This window comes from Salmo salar, chromosome ssa03 (assembly GCF_905237065.1).
Source record: "Salmo salar chromosome ssa03, Ssal_v3.1, whole genome shotgun sequence".
NCBI classification, from domain to species: domain Eukaryota; kingdom Metazoa; phylum Chordata; class Actinopteri; order Salmoniformes; family Salmonidae; genus Salmo; species Salmo salar.
In genome coordinates this window covers 94731905-94746298 of record NC_059444.1, presented here as the reverse complement: position 1 = coordinate 94746298, position 14394 = coordinate 94731905, and the positions used below count along the sequence as shown (strand labels likewise).

General features: G+C 44.1%; 1 protein-coding gene across 1 annotated transcript in view; it reads right to left on the bottom strand.

Moving 5' to 3' along the window:
• Window positions 1-474: 474 nt before the first annotated feature.
• The window catches only part of LOC106601962 (polycomb protein suz12-A), a 47060-nt gene continuing 33140 nt past the window's right edge, over window positions 475-14394 (bottom strand). The window contains exons 14-16 of the mRNA XM_045715866.1: window positions 10313-10517; window positions 7652-7731; window positions 475-4920 (exon numbers count right to left, since the gene is read on the bottom strand). Of these exons, the coding sequence (XP_045571822.1) occupies window positions 4524-4920; window positions 7652-7731; window positions 10313-10517 (682 nt within the window). The 3' untranslated portion in view covers window positions 475-4523. The remainder of the gene's footprint in view (window positions 4921-7651; window positions 7732-10312; window positions 10518-14394) is intronic.

Here is a 14394-nt window from a genome sequence, read left to right as displayed (position 1 = left end):
GTAACGTGACCAGTAGTGTTAGAACCATATCCATGAGATAGTTACAGTAACGTGACCAGTAGTGTTAGAACCGTACCCATGAGATAGTTACAGTAACGTGACCAGTAGTGTTAGAACCGTACCCATGAGATAGTTACAGTAACCTGACCAGTAGTGTTAGAACCGTATCCATGAGATAGTTACAGTAACCTGACCAGTAGTGTTAGAACCGTATCCATGAGATAGTTACAGTAACGTGACCAGTAGTGTTAGAACCGTACCCATGAGATAGTTACAGTAACCTGACCAGTAGTGTTAGAACCGTACCCATGAGATAGTTACAGTAACCTGACCAGTAGTGTTAGAACCGTATCCATGAGATAGTTACAGTAACCTGACCAGTAGTGTTAGAACCGTACCCATAAGATAGTTACAGTAACCTGACCAGTAGTGTTAGAACCGTATCCATGAGATTAAAACCATATGAGACGTTAATGGTAATAGTACAAAACATCTTTATTCTTTTAAATAGAAAACATTTTCTATGACTCCTTTATTACTAAATTCCCAACATCCAGCTGGTTTTAGGATGTTGGTGTACAAAGTCCTGTTTTCCTTATCTGGGTTCGCTAGAGCAAAATGTTGCTCTTCTTTCCTGAAGTGACGGATACACAAACCTGGGTCATGTTCATTGAGGCGCACTGTAGCAAAACATTTTGCAACAGAAGATACGTTTTATTGGATTAGTACAGATAGTACCTCCAACTCCCTCGTTTGAGTGCTTTATAACGTTTTCTGTCAAATGAGCATGACCCTAGTCAACATACTGCACACAGCTACAGAACCTAGGAACAGCTTCCTTTGTTTGGGTCCTGATTGATTGCAATTCAAGTTCACGCCTGAAAAGATCCACCCCATCACTGGAGTAGCAACGGATGCATCTGAAATGACACCCTATTTCCTATATAGTGCACTCCTGTTGACCAGGGCCCCATACTCCTGTTGACCAGGGGCCCATACCAGTGGAGGCTGCTGAGGGGAGGACGGCTCATAATGGCTGGAACGGTGCCAATAGAATGGCATCAAACACATGGAAATCACGTGTTTGATACCATTCTACTCCAGCCATTACCACGAGCCCATCCTCCCCAATTAAAGGTGCCACCAACCTCCTGTGGTCCATACTACTTTTGACCAGGGCCCTATGGTACACTATATATATAGGAAATAAGATGCTATTTGGGACAGTTTCACAGATGAGGAAAATAGTAGAAAATCTGCAGCAGATCCAACTCCCTTTGGTCAGGAAAGTCAACATTTAACTCCCCACTAATGTCAGAGTGCTGATATTTACTATAGTTTATGTCTAGCAGGTCAACATGTCACCTTTCTGAAGACGTCAACACTGACCTTGCCAAATTAGTCCAACATAGTAAGAGTACGTCCCAAATGGCACCCTATTCCCTAAGTAGTGCACTACCCTATGGTACCTGGTCTAAAGTAGTGTACTATATAGGGAGCCATTCGGGACACTCCCCAAAGCAGTGAGTGGATGCGGGTGCTGCACGGTTTCAGCTTGATGATGAATGTGGTCATACAGTGTAACTGAACCTTGACCTAATGACCTCAAAAGGTTACAGATGACTGTGATCAGTGCTCGCTGAGGGCCTGAATCATCTGTCTAGTAGCACCATTGGATCCTGACTGACTGAGTGGTAACCAGACCTGGGTTCAAATACTATATCTGTGCTTGCCTGGCTTAAATGGACCAATAGAATAGTCCCAAAACTGCAACTCCCCTCCCATCTAGCACTCCAGGCAGGCTAGAGCAAACGTTAACTCCAAATGGTATTTAAACAGAGGTCTGATAGCAATACACATTTAGTTTAGGATTGTGGGTAAAGTGATCTTTCCACCCTGAGCCAGACACCTTCCAGTCCAACAACACTGTTTCCAAGAGCTGGACTTCAGACCAGCGTACCGTCCTCAAGTTTAGCCTCAAAATGACCACCATAGTAATAAACATACAACAATCAAATGTTCAAATTCAGAATGCATCATCATACAACCAACCATTCCCCTTATAAAAAAATAACAATACATTTCAGCAGTCTGTCCGTCATCAGGGTGGTATTCATTAGTGCACACTGTAGCAAAACGTTTAGCAAAAGAAAACGAAAACAAGCGTTTATATTGTTCAGGTAGTCCATCCCAAGTGAAGACGACCCAAGTCTTTTCGGTTCGTCTCTATACTGAACTATATTTTTTAAAAACGAGTTTGTCCCAAAGCAAATATCCCAAATGGCACCCTATTTCCTATCTAGTGCACAGACACCCAAGTCTGTCTCAAACAGGCACCGGAGACAAGACAGGTGCTAAAGTAGGTTGGACCAGTGAGGATGGACACAGTACTGATGGTATCCTATTCCATATATCAGTGGTTCCCAAACTGTGGGGCGCGCCCCCCTAGGAGGAACTCAGTCCAGCTTTCAACTTACCGTCATTTCTGGACTATAAGCCGCAACTTTTTTCCTACGCTTTGAACCTCGCGGCTTAAACAATGACGTGGCTAATATATGGATTTTTCCCGCTTTCAATTTTTTTTGAAAGGAAATGACTTTCTTGGTAGACTACTGTTTACTGCAATTATAATTTTTTTTGTTACAAGCCGTGTTTCGTTAAAGCCTGTGTAAAGTTAATTTGTTTCAATGTACCGGTAGGCACCTGCGGCTTATAGACATGTGCGGCTTATTTATGTTCAAAATAATACTTTTAAAAAAATTCCGTGGGTGCGGCTTATATTCAGGTGCGCTCAATAGTCTGGAAATTACGGTACTGTTGAAAGTTGTAATAGTAGAATGCACAAGGTGACGTGTAGAAACTGGTTATTGCATCATCAGTTCCTCTTTGCCATGTCAGCTAACGTTTTTTTCAACGTTTTTTTAGCCCCTAGACATTCATTTTTGTGTCACTCAAATATCACATGAATACACATTAGACATGGCAAAATGTATATAATTGCAAGGAAATAAGCTTTAAATCTGCAACATTTTAGGGGTGTGAACAGTTTGTCATGAACAGTGCTTGTGCCCATAGAAATGGATGTTCCCCAATGCTGGAAGAGGGGCCTGAGTGAAACAGTTTGGGAACCACTGATCTATATAGGGCCCTATGGGCCTCGGCCAAAAGTACTAAGTAAGCCTTGTATCAGCCAGAACGGCCCAGAGGGCAGGAGCCCACCTCCTGCTTCTGTAGTGAGGCAGCTTGATGAACTAGTACACCCCCTGGACAGAATGCTAATCTATTGCAGACAGCTTGATGTACAAGTACACCTCCTGGACAGAATGCTAGTCTATAGCAGACAGCTTGATGTACAAGTACACCCCCTGGACAGAATGCGAATCTATTGCAGACAGCTTGATGAACTAGTACACCCCCTGGACAGAATGCTAATCTATTGCAGACAGCTTGATGTACAAGTACACCCCCTGGACAGAATGCTAGTCTACAGCAGACAGCTTGATGTACAAGTACACCTCCTGGACAGAATGCTAGTCTACAGCAGACAGCTTGATGTACAAGTACACCTCCTGGACAGAATGCTAGTCTATAGCAGACGGCTTGATGTACAAGTACACCCCCTGGACAGAATGCTAATCTATTGCAGACAGCTTGATGTACAAGTACACCTCCTGGACAGAATGCTAGTCTATAGCAGACGGCTTGATGTACAAGTACACCCCCTGGACAGAATGCTAGTCTACAGCAGACAGCTTGATGTACAAGTACACCTCCTGGACAGAATGCTAGTCTACAGCAGACAGCTTGATGTACAAGTACACCTCCTGGACAGAATGCTAGTCTATAGCAGACAGCTTGATGAACTAGTACACCCCCTGGACAGAATGCTAGTCTACAGCAGACAGCTTGATGTACAAGTACACCCCCTGGACAGAATACTAGTCTACAGCAGACAGCTTGATGTACAAGTACACCCCCTGGACAGAATGCTAGTCTATAGCAGACAACTTGATGTACAAGTACACCCCCTGGACAGAATGCTAGTCTATAGCAGACGGCTTGATGTACAAGTACACCTCCTGGACAGAATGCTAGTCTATAGCAGGGCCTGGTGAAAAGTAGTGCACACTAGTATAAAGGAATATGGTGCCAGTTGGGACTCAGAATAAGTTATTGCTGAAGTGATGTGTTTACAGAACTCATGGTCACTGTAACGTTAGTCTAATGACATCAAGGTAGACTGAAGAACCAGACATGGGAAAACACTAGATGAAGGTTTCCCTGCTATAACCAGTGGGACTGTGTGTGTGTGTGTGTGTGTCCAAATGACCTTAAATGATTCTGGCCCACCACCTCTATACGGTAAACCCAACACACAGTGCTTGTTTGGAATGATGTCATCATGAGTCTCTCTTATTCCCTCCAATCACCACCACCACACCCTCTTTCACCCTCCACTCAGCCAATCACCGGGCATCATTTTAGATACTTATCACTCCTCCAGGAGAGGGCCGGAGGGCAACTCAGAACTTATGCCTCTTGCTCGGCCTGGATGTTTCCACAGCAACAGCACAACCAGCTTCATCACCATCGCCGATGCCGTTTCCATTCGTGTGGCCATTACCATGGTTACTCTTACCATCCGTGTGGTCGTCATTACATGTGGCATAGTCGGGTTGCAGCTCAGACTGAGACTCCTCTCCTCCATCCCCCTCTCCTCCTTCCTGCCGCTGGGTCTGCTGGATGTGTCGGAGGCGTGTCATGGCCTGGTTGATGGTTGTCGTGGTAACCAGTTTAAAGTCATGCATGCTGACCAGGTGTAACAGGAAGTTCCTACAGAGGTTCTTCCTGGCAATGTACGCACCGCAACCTTCCACAAATGCCAGACAGGCTCCGTTCATCTGGTTATCTGCTATGTAGCTGAGGGGCAGAGAGAGAGTGGAGAGAGAGAGAGGGGGATTAGAGTAGGGACGTCAAACTTTAGCCTGCGCCACAGACACTATGGAGCCCCTAGTCTAGAGAGCACCTAGTTAATACTAATTCATTTGAGGCGGCAGGTAGCCTAGTGGTTAGAGCGTTGGACCAGTAACTGAAAGGTTGCTAGATCGAATCCCTGAGCTGACAAGGTAAAAATCTGTCGTTCTGCCCCTGAACAAGGCAGTTAACCCCTATGCCATCATTGTAAATATGAATTTGTTCTTAACTGACTTGCCTAGTTAAATAAAACATATTTAAACTACAGATGTCATTAAGCAGGTTTCTATTCAACCATCATATGGAAGTAAACTTGGAGTCATGTGACGATATGGTGTGTGTGGTCCTCCCATTCAGTTTATTAACCTCTCTCGCTAGCGTCCCACTTCGACAACAGCCAGTGAAATTGCAGGGCGCCAAATTCAAAACAACAGAAATCCCATGATTGAAATTCCTCAAACATACAAGTATTATACACCATTTTAAAGATAAACGTCTTGTTAATCCAGCCGCTGTGTCAGATTTCAAAAAGGCTTTACGACGAAAGCACACCATGCGATTATGTTAGCTCAGCCCCTAGCCACAGAAAACCATACAGCCATTTTCCAACCAAGGAGAGGTGTCACAAAAGTCAGAAATAGCATTAAAATGAATCACTTACCTTTGATGATCTTCATCTGATGGCACTCCCAGGACTCCATGTTACACAATAATGTTTGTTTTGTTCGATAATGTTCCTCTTTATGTCCAAAAACCTCAGTTTTGTTGGTGCGTTTAGTTCAGTAATCCAAAGGCACAATGCGTGCTATCAACATCGAGACGAAAAGTAAAAAAAGTACAATAAAAGTACGTAGAAACATGTCAAACGATGTTTAAAATCAATCCTCAGGTTGTTTTTGTCATAAATAATCGATCATATTTCAACCGGACAATAGCTTTGTCAATAGAAAAGGAGAAACAAGAAAGGCACTTTCCCGATCACGCGGTGGACTCATGTCTGGAAATGTCCAGTGTCCTCTCATTGAAAGTGCTGTATCTCCCTAGTTTCTCAGAGTAAAAGCCTGAAACAATGCCTAAAGACTGGCCACATGTAGTAGAAGCCATAGAGATCGTGAACTGGGTCCTAAGTCTTTGTATGGTGGATAGGCTTTCAATGGAGAAACAGCCTTTCAATATAATAGTACTTCCTGGATGGATTTTCCTCAGGTTTTCGCCTGCCATTTCAGTTCTGTTATACTGACAGACATTATTTTAACAGGTTTTGGAAACTTTAGTCTTTTCTATCCAAATCTACTAATTATATGCATATCCTAGCTTCTGGGCCTGAGTAGCAGGCAGTTTAGTTTGGGCACACTTTTCATCCAAAATTCCGAATGCTGCCCCCTACCCCAGTGAAGTTAAGCTACAGATTTAATAAGTGATGAACTTCACAGGGAGGTGAAAGTGCACGGTGATGAACTTCACAGGGAGGTGAAAGTGCACGGTGATGAACTTCACAGGGAGGTGAAAGTGCACGGTGATGAACTTCACAGGGAGGTGAAAGTGCACAGGGAGGTGAAAGTGAACGGTGATGAACTTGATGCTCCTTTGCAAAAAATATCGAGGGTCTTAATCTGGTGACATGATGATCGATGCTTAGCTGTCATTTGACCCCCCCCCAAAAGTATTCTAGCTCTTATCCATAATAATCTGATCATGTAGGCTAACCCCACACTGTATGTGCCAGCTGTTGGCTCAGGGGCACGGGCCAAGACCAGAGGGCACATTCACTATATAAGGCAACATGTTTGCTGACATTTTTTTTGTTTTTTTCTCGGTACATGGGAATTTAACCGCAAAAGATATTTTTATGTGCACTACGTCATCACACACAGCCTTTTATCCCCAACAAGTCAATATGATGGAAACATCAACGACACACAGCAACGTCTTATGAAGCTCTAGAGAACGACACACAGCAACGTCTTATGAAGCTCTAGAGAACGACACACAGCAACGTCTTATGAAGCTCTAGAGAACGACACACAGCAACGTCTAATGAAGCTCTAGAGAACAACACACAGCAACGCCTTATGAAGCTCTAGAGAACGACACACAGCAACGTCTAATGAAGCTCTAGAGAACGACACACAGCAACGTCTTATGAAGCTCTAGAGAACGACACACAGCAACGTCTTATGAAGCTCTAGAGAACGACACACAGCAACGTCTTATGAAGCTCTAGAGAACGACACACAGCAACGTCTTATGAAGCTCTAGAGAACGACACAGCAACGTCTTATGAAGCTCTAGAGAACGACACACAGCAACATCTTATGAAGCTCTAGAGAACGACACACAGCAACGTCTAATGAAGCTCTAGAGAACGACACAGCAACGTCTAATGAAGCTCTAGAGAACGACACATAGCAACGTCTAATGAAGCTCTAGAGAACGACACACAGCAACGCCTTATGAAGCTCTAGAGAACGACACAGCAACGTCTTATGAAGCTTTAAACAAAGGCTGTATAATGAGGCTAGGGCTTTAATGTGGGGTACATACCCATACTTCATAACGTGGAGGTAGGTGTGTGTGTGGGGTACATACCCATACTTCATAACGTGGAGGTAGGTGTGTGTGGGGTACATACCCATACTTCATAACTTGGAGGTAGGTGTGTGTGTGGGGTACGTACCCATACTTCATAACGTGAAGGTTCCATAGCTTCATCACCTCCTTCTCTCCATCGTTCACGTCTGTAAACTCCTGGATTTGCTGTAGACAGAACAACAGTCAGAGTGGATCCACAGTCAAGTCGGAGACTCCAAACCCAATGTCAGTGTGGCTCTGTAATACCTACAGTCTGTAATGGTAATGTAATGGTAGACCTGGGTTTGTATGGGCCTAATACCTACAGTCTGTAATGGTAATGTAATGGTAGACCTGGGTTTGTATGGGCCTAATACCTACAGTCTGTAATGGTAATGTAATGGTAGACCTGGGTTTGTATGGGCCTAATACCTACAGTCTGTAATGGTAATGTAATGGTAGACCTGGGTTTGTATGGGCCTAATACCTACAGTCTGTAATGGTAATGTAATGGTAGACCTGGGTTCGTATGGGCCTAATACCTACAGTCTGTAATGGTAATGTAATGGTAGACCTGGGTTCGTATGGGCCTAATACCTACAGTCTGTAATGGTAATGTAATGGTAGACCTGGGTTCGTATGGGCCTAATACCTACAGTCTGTAATGGTAATGTAATGGTAGACCTGGGTTCGTATGGGCCTAATACCTACAGTCTGTAATGGTAATGTAATGGTAGACCTGGGTTCGTATGGGCCTAATACCTACAGTCTGTAATGGTAATGTAATGGTAGACCTGGGTTCGTATGGGCCTAATACCTACAGTCTGTAATGGTAATGTAATGGTAGACCTGGGTTCGTATGGGCCTAATACCTACAGTCTGTAATGGTAATGTAATGGTAGACCTGGGTTCGTATGGGCCTAATACCTACAGTCTGTAATGGTAATGTAATGGTAGACCTGGGTTTGTATGGGTAGTGTAATGTGGTAGCTACCTGCTCCGTGTATCTCACCATGTGTGGTAGCTACAGTGGATTTAAAAAGTCTACACACCTCTGTGAAGACGCCAGGTTTTTGTGATGTAAAATAATGAGACAACAATAAATCATGTCAGAACTTTTTCCACCTTTAATGTGACCTATAACGTGAACAATTCAATTGAAAAACAAACTGAAATCTTTGAGGGGGAGAAATAAAAAACTCACAATAACCTGGTTACATACGTGTGCACACCCTTAAACTAATACTTTGCTGAAGCACCTTTTGATTTTATTACAGCACTCAGTCTTTTTGGGTAGGAGTCTATTAGCATGGCACATCTTGATGTGGCAATATTTATCCTCTTCTTTGCAAAAGCGCTCCAAATCTGTCAGATTGCGAGGACATCTCCTGTGCACAGCCCTCTTCAGATCACCCCAGAGATGTTCAATTGGATTCAGGTCTGGGCCATTCCAAAACGTTAATCTTCTTCTGGTGAAGCCATGCTTTCGTGATTTGGATGTGTGCTTTGGGTCGTTGTCGTGCTGAAAGGTGAACTTCCTCTTCATCTTCAGCTTTCTAACGGATGCCTGAAGGTTTTGTGCCAAAATTGCCTGGTATTTGGAACTGTTCATAATTCCCTCCATAATTCCCTCCTTCCAGCTGAAGAAAAACAGCCCCAACGCATGATGCTGCCACCACCATGCTTCACTGTGGGTATGGTGTTCTTTGAGTGATGTGCAGTGTTGTTTTTGCACCAAACATACCTTTTGGAATTATGGCCAAAAAGTTCAACCTTGGTTTCATCAGACCATAACACATTTTCCCACGTGCTTTTGGGGGACTTCATGTTTGTTTTTGCAAACTTTAGCCCGGCTTGGATGCTTTTCATTGTAAGAAAAGGCTTCCGTCTTGCCACCCTACCCCATAGCCCATTCATATGAAGAATACAGGAGATTGTTGTCACATGTAGCACACAGCCAGTACTTGCCAGAAATTCCTGCAGTTCCTTTAATGTTGCTGTAGGCCTCTTGGAAGCCTCCCTGACCAGTTTTCTTCTCGTCTTTTCATACATTTTGGAGGGACGTCCAGTTCTTGGTAATGTCTCTGTGGTGCCATATTTTCTCCACTTGATGATGACTGTCTTCACTGTGTTCCATGGTATATGTAATGCTTTGGAAATTATTTTGTACCCTTCTCCTGACTGATATCTTTCAACAATGAGATCCCTCTGAAGCTCTCTGCGGACCATGGCTTTTGCTCTGAGATGCAACTAAGAAAATGTCAGGAAAATCCTACTAGAACAGCTGAACTTTATTTGTGATTAATCAGAGTCACTTTAAATGATGGCAGGTGTGTAATGACTTCTATTTAACATGAGTTTGAATGTGATTGGTTAATTCTGAACACAGCCACATCCCCAGTTATAAGAGGGTGTGCACACTTATGCAACCAGGTTACTGTAAGGTTTTTATTTTTCATTTTTCCCCCTCGAAGATTTCAGTTTGTTTTTCAATTGAATTGTTCACATTATAGGTCACATTAACAGTAGAAAAAGTTCTGACATGATTTATCTTTGTCTCATTCTTTTACATCACAAAAACCTGCCATTTTAACAGGGGTGTATCTCACCACGTGTGGTATCTAGCTACCTGCTCAGTGTATCTCACCACGTGTGGTATCTAGCTACCTGCTCAGTGTATCTCACCACGTGTGGTATCTAGCTACCTGCTCAGTGTATCTCACCACGTGTGGTAGCTAGCTGCTCAGTGTGTGTTTGCGTCTCTCACCATGATGGTCCTCTCTCGGAGCCAGAAGGGGTCCGTCTCATCCTCACTGTCGTGATCTACCTCCTGGGGTGTTTTGGGGGTACAGCTGTCTGAGCGGAAGTAGAGGCGGTTGTGACCAGGGATGATTCTCTGCTGGTCTCCCTCTCCTCCTTCTCCATCAGCCTCCAGGAACTCACACAGACTGGGGGGGAGAACACGCTTAGGTCTGGGGGGAGGAGAGGAAGGGCTTAGTAAGTGACTGTCAATTGTACCTGCATACACCGTTGTACATACATACATGCTTTAGCCTACAGGAAGAGAGGAGATGGGTAGGGGGATTTAGAGAGAGGGGTAAAGATCCTACAGGAAGGAGAACAGAAGAGAGGGGTACAGGGAAAGAGAGAGGTAAAGATCCTACAGGAAGGAGAACAGAAGAGAGGGGTACAGGGAAAGAGAGAGGGGTAAAGATCCTACAGGAAGGAGAACAGAAGAGAGGGGTACAGGGAAAGAGAGAGGGGTAAAGATCCTACAGGAAGGAGAACAGAAGAGAGGGGTAAAGATCCTACAGGAAGGAGAACAGAAGAGAGGGGTACAGGGAAAGAGAGAGAGGTAAAGATCCTACAGGAAGGAGAACAGAAGAGAGGGGTAGAGGGAAAGAGAGAGGTAAAGATCCTACAGGAAGGAGAACAGAAGAGAGGGGTACAGGGAAAGAGAGAGGGGTAAAGATCCTACAGGAAGGAGAACAGAAGAGAGGGGTAAAGATCCTACAGGAAGGAGAACAGAAGAGAGGGGTACAGGGAAAGAGAGAGAGGTAAAGATCCTACAGGAAGGAGAACAGAAGAGAGGGGTACAGGGAAAGAGAGAGGTAAAGATCCTACAGGAAGGAGAACAGAAGAGAGGGGTAGAGGGAAAGAGAGAGGGGTAAAGATCCTACAGGAAGGAGAACAGAAGAGAGGGGTACAGGGAAAGAGAGAGGGGTAAAGATCCTACAGGAAGGAGAACAGAAGAGAGGGGTACAGGGAAAGAGAGAGAGGTAAAGATCCTACAGGAAGGAGAACAGAAGAGAGGGGTACAGGGAAAGAGAGAGGGGTAAAGATCCTACAGGAAGGAGAACAGAAGAGAGGGGTACAGGGAAAGAGAGAGGTAAAGATCCTACAGGAAGGAGAACAGAAGAGAGGGGTACAGGGAAAGAGAGAGGGGTAAAGATCCTACAGGAAGGAGAACAGAAGAGAGGGAAAGAGAGGTAAAGATGGATGTTCAAAGCAGCACTTATTTCTCAATGCCAGAAACACATATAGTAGTAACTTAGAGCACCCCAAGAAAACATTCCCAAATTACAAACTTTAAAATCAATTGTTATAATATTATGTTGTTCTAAAAGTTGGGTTTGAGGTTCTCTCCAAATCAGCTCTAACTTTGGAAAAAATCCTACAACGCAACATGGTCAGCTTCACACCATGAAAATTCTCATTGTGAGAATGAGGCGGAAGAATTGGTCCCACACTGCTAACCTTATGCCTAACCTTGACCTTAAAATAAGACCAAAAAGCACATTTTTGTTTTCATGAATTGATAGGATAAAGACAATTTTGACTTTGTGTTTGTGGTACACTATATACACAAAAGTATGTGGACACCCATTCAAATGAGTGGATTGGTCTATTTCAGCCACACCCATTGCTGACAGGTGTATAAAATCAAGCAAACAGCCATGCAATCTCCATAGACAAACATTGGCAGTAGAATGGCCTTACTGAAGAGCTCAGTGACATTCAAAGTGGCACCGTCCTAGGATGCCACCTTTCCAACAAGTCAGTTCGACAAATTTGTGCCCTGGTCAACTGTTAGTACAGTTATTGTGAAGTGGAAATGTCTAGGAGCAACAACGGCTCAGCCACGAAGTGGTAGGCAACACAAGCTCACAGAATGAGACCGGCGAGTGTTGAAACGTGTAGTGCATAACAATCGTCTGTCCTCGGTTGCAAGACTCACTACCGAGTTCCAAACTGCCTCTGGAAGCAACGTCAGCACAAGAACTGTTCGTCGGGAGCTTCATAATGGGTTCGGACTAGACCCCTTAGTTCCAGGGAAGGGAAATCTTAACGCTACAGCATACAATGACAATCTAGACGATTCTGTGCTTCCAACTTTATGGCAACAGTTTGGGGAAGGCTCTTTCCTGTTTCAGCAAGACAATGCCCCCATACACAAAGCGAGGTCCACACAGAAATGGTTTGTCAAGATCGGTGTGGAAGAACTTGACTGGCCTGCACAGAGCCCTGACCTCAGCCCCGACCTCACTAATGCTTGTTGCTGAATGGAAGCAAGTCCCTGCAGCAACGTTCCAAGATTTAATGGAAAGCCTTCCCAGAAGAGTGGAGGCTGTTATAGCAGTAAAGGGGGGACCAACTCCATATTAATGCCCATGATTTTGGAATGAGATGTTGCAAGTCGCTCTGGATAAGAGCGTCTGCTAAATGACGTAAATGTAAATGTTCAACGAGCAGGTGTCCACATACTTTTGGTCATGTAGTGTAACTAGTGGAAACCGGGCGTCTAGTAGTCAATCTGCGGGGCACCTTTCATCCCTGAGAACTTCCACAGCTATCAACAATGGAAGGAGTGCTTCAGCAAGAAGTTGCTTCTCAAAGTGGATGCTGTCCCCACCAGCAATGTGGCTTCTAAAGCATCTCAAACAGCCAGCAGCACCAGCAGAGACCAAGCATTAACACAGACTTCAGTGAGCATGGAGGTCAACCGGGTAAATGAAAGAGCTAACTTGCTTCCTCCATGCTAACGTTAGCTAGCTATAGCACATTTATTTCACTTCTTCCATTTAAAGAACAGTGATAAAACGAACCAAATGTAAAACTCATAGTAGAAGCCTATGGGAAAGAGTCGTTTTGGCAGCGACCGAGGTCACTGTTACCGTACTGTGAAGAGCGTTCTCAAGGTGTTTGTGGGGGCTGTGCGTTCAGGTAATTCAGCCTTTCTGTGTCTCCAGGGGAGTGCTCTACACAGCCTGCCGAGTGCAGGCTAAACTGAAATGTGACGCGTCGGCCATGGATCCGATTGCGGATCTGGTGTCATTTCGGAGAAGCCCCAGAGCCATGATTTCTTTGGAGGGGTGAATGTGGATTTTGCTCATTGGGGCAAGTTTTTATGTATTTGCTTTAGGATTTATGTTGTCACAGTGGCTTCATGTTGAAGAGGCAGCTGCTAACGTTACCTTGCTATAGTTAGCTATGCTCTTCCTCCATTTCTGAATGAATATGTGGCCATTTCTTTCTAGCAAGTGAGCTAGATTTTGTTTGTGTACTGCTATATGTCGATAACATAGCCAAGTATGTCACTGGTATGGGCTAGTAAAGGTAGCAAGCTAGATGGCAAACCACAACCGGGAAGAGAGGGAGGAGAGAACTCACTTTGTTTCATCTGCTGCTGGCTTGCTAATGTTCACTCAAATAAGTTGTTCCACATTTAATTGATGTAATTAGATTTCTATTCTATAAAGTTTGCAATTGTGAAGCTCTACAGTAGACTACAGACAATATGTTCCTCCATCATGTACAGTAGACTACAGACAATATGTTCCTCCATCATGTACAGTAGACTACAGACAATATGTTCCTCCACCATGTACAGTAGACTACAGACAATATGTTCCTCCATCATGTACAGTAGACTACAGACAATATGTTCCTCCATCATGTACAGTAGACTACAGACAATATGTTCCTCCATCATGTACAGTAGACTACAGACAATATGTTCCTCCACCATGTACAGTAGACTACAGCCAATATGTTCCTCCACCATGTACAGTAGACTACAGACAATATGTTCCTCCACCATGTACAGTAGACTACAGACAATATGTTCCTCCACCATGTACAGTAGACTACAGACAATAGATTCCTCCATCATGTACAGTAGACTACAGACAATAGATTCCTCCATCATGTACAGTAGACTACAGACAATAGATTCCTCCATCATGTACAGTAGACTACAGACAATAGATTCCTCCATCATGTACAGTAGACTACAGACAATAGATTCCTCCATCATGTACAGTAGACTACAGACAATATGTTCCTCCA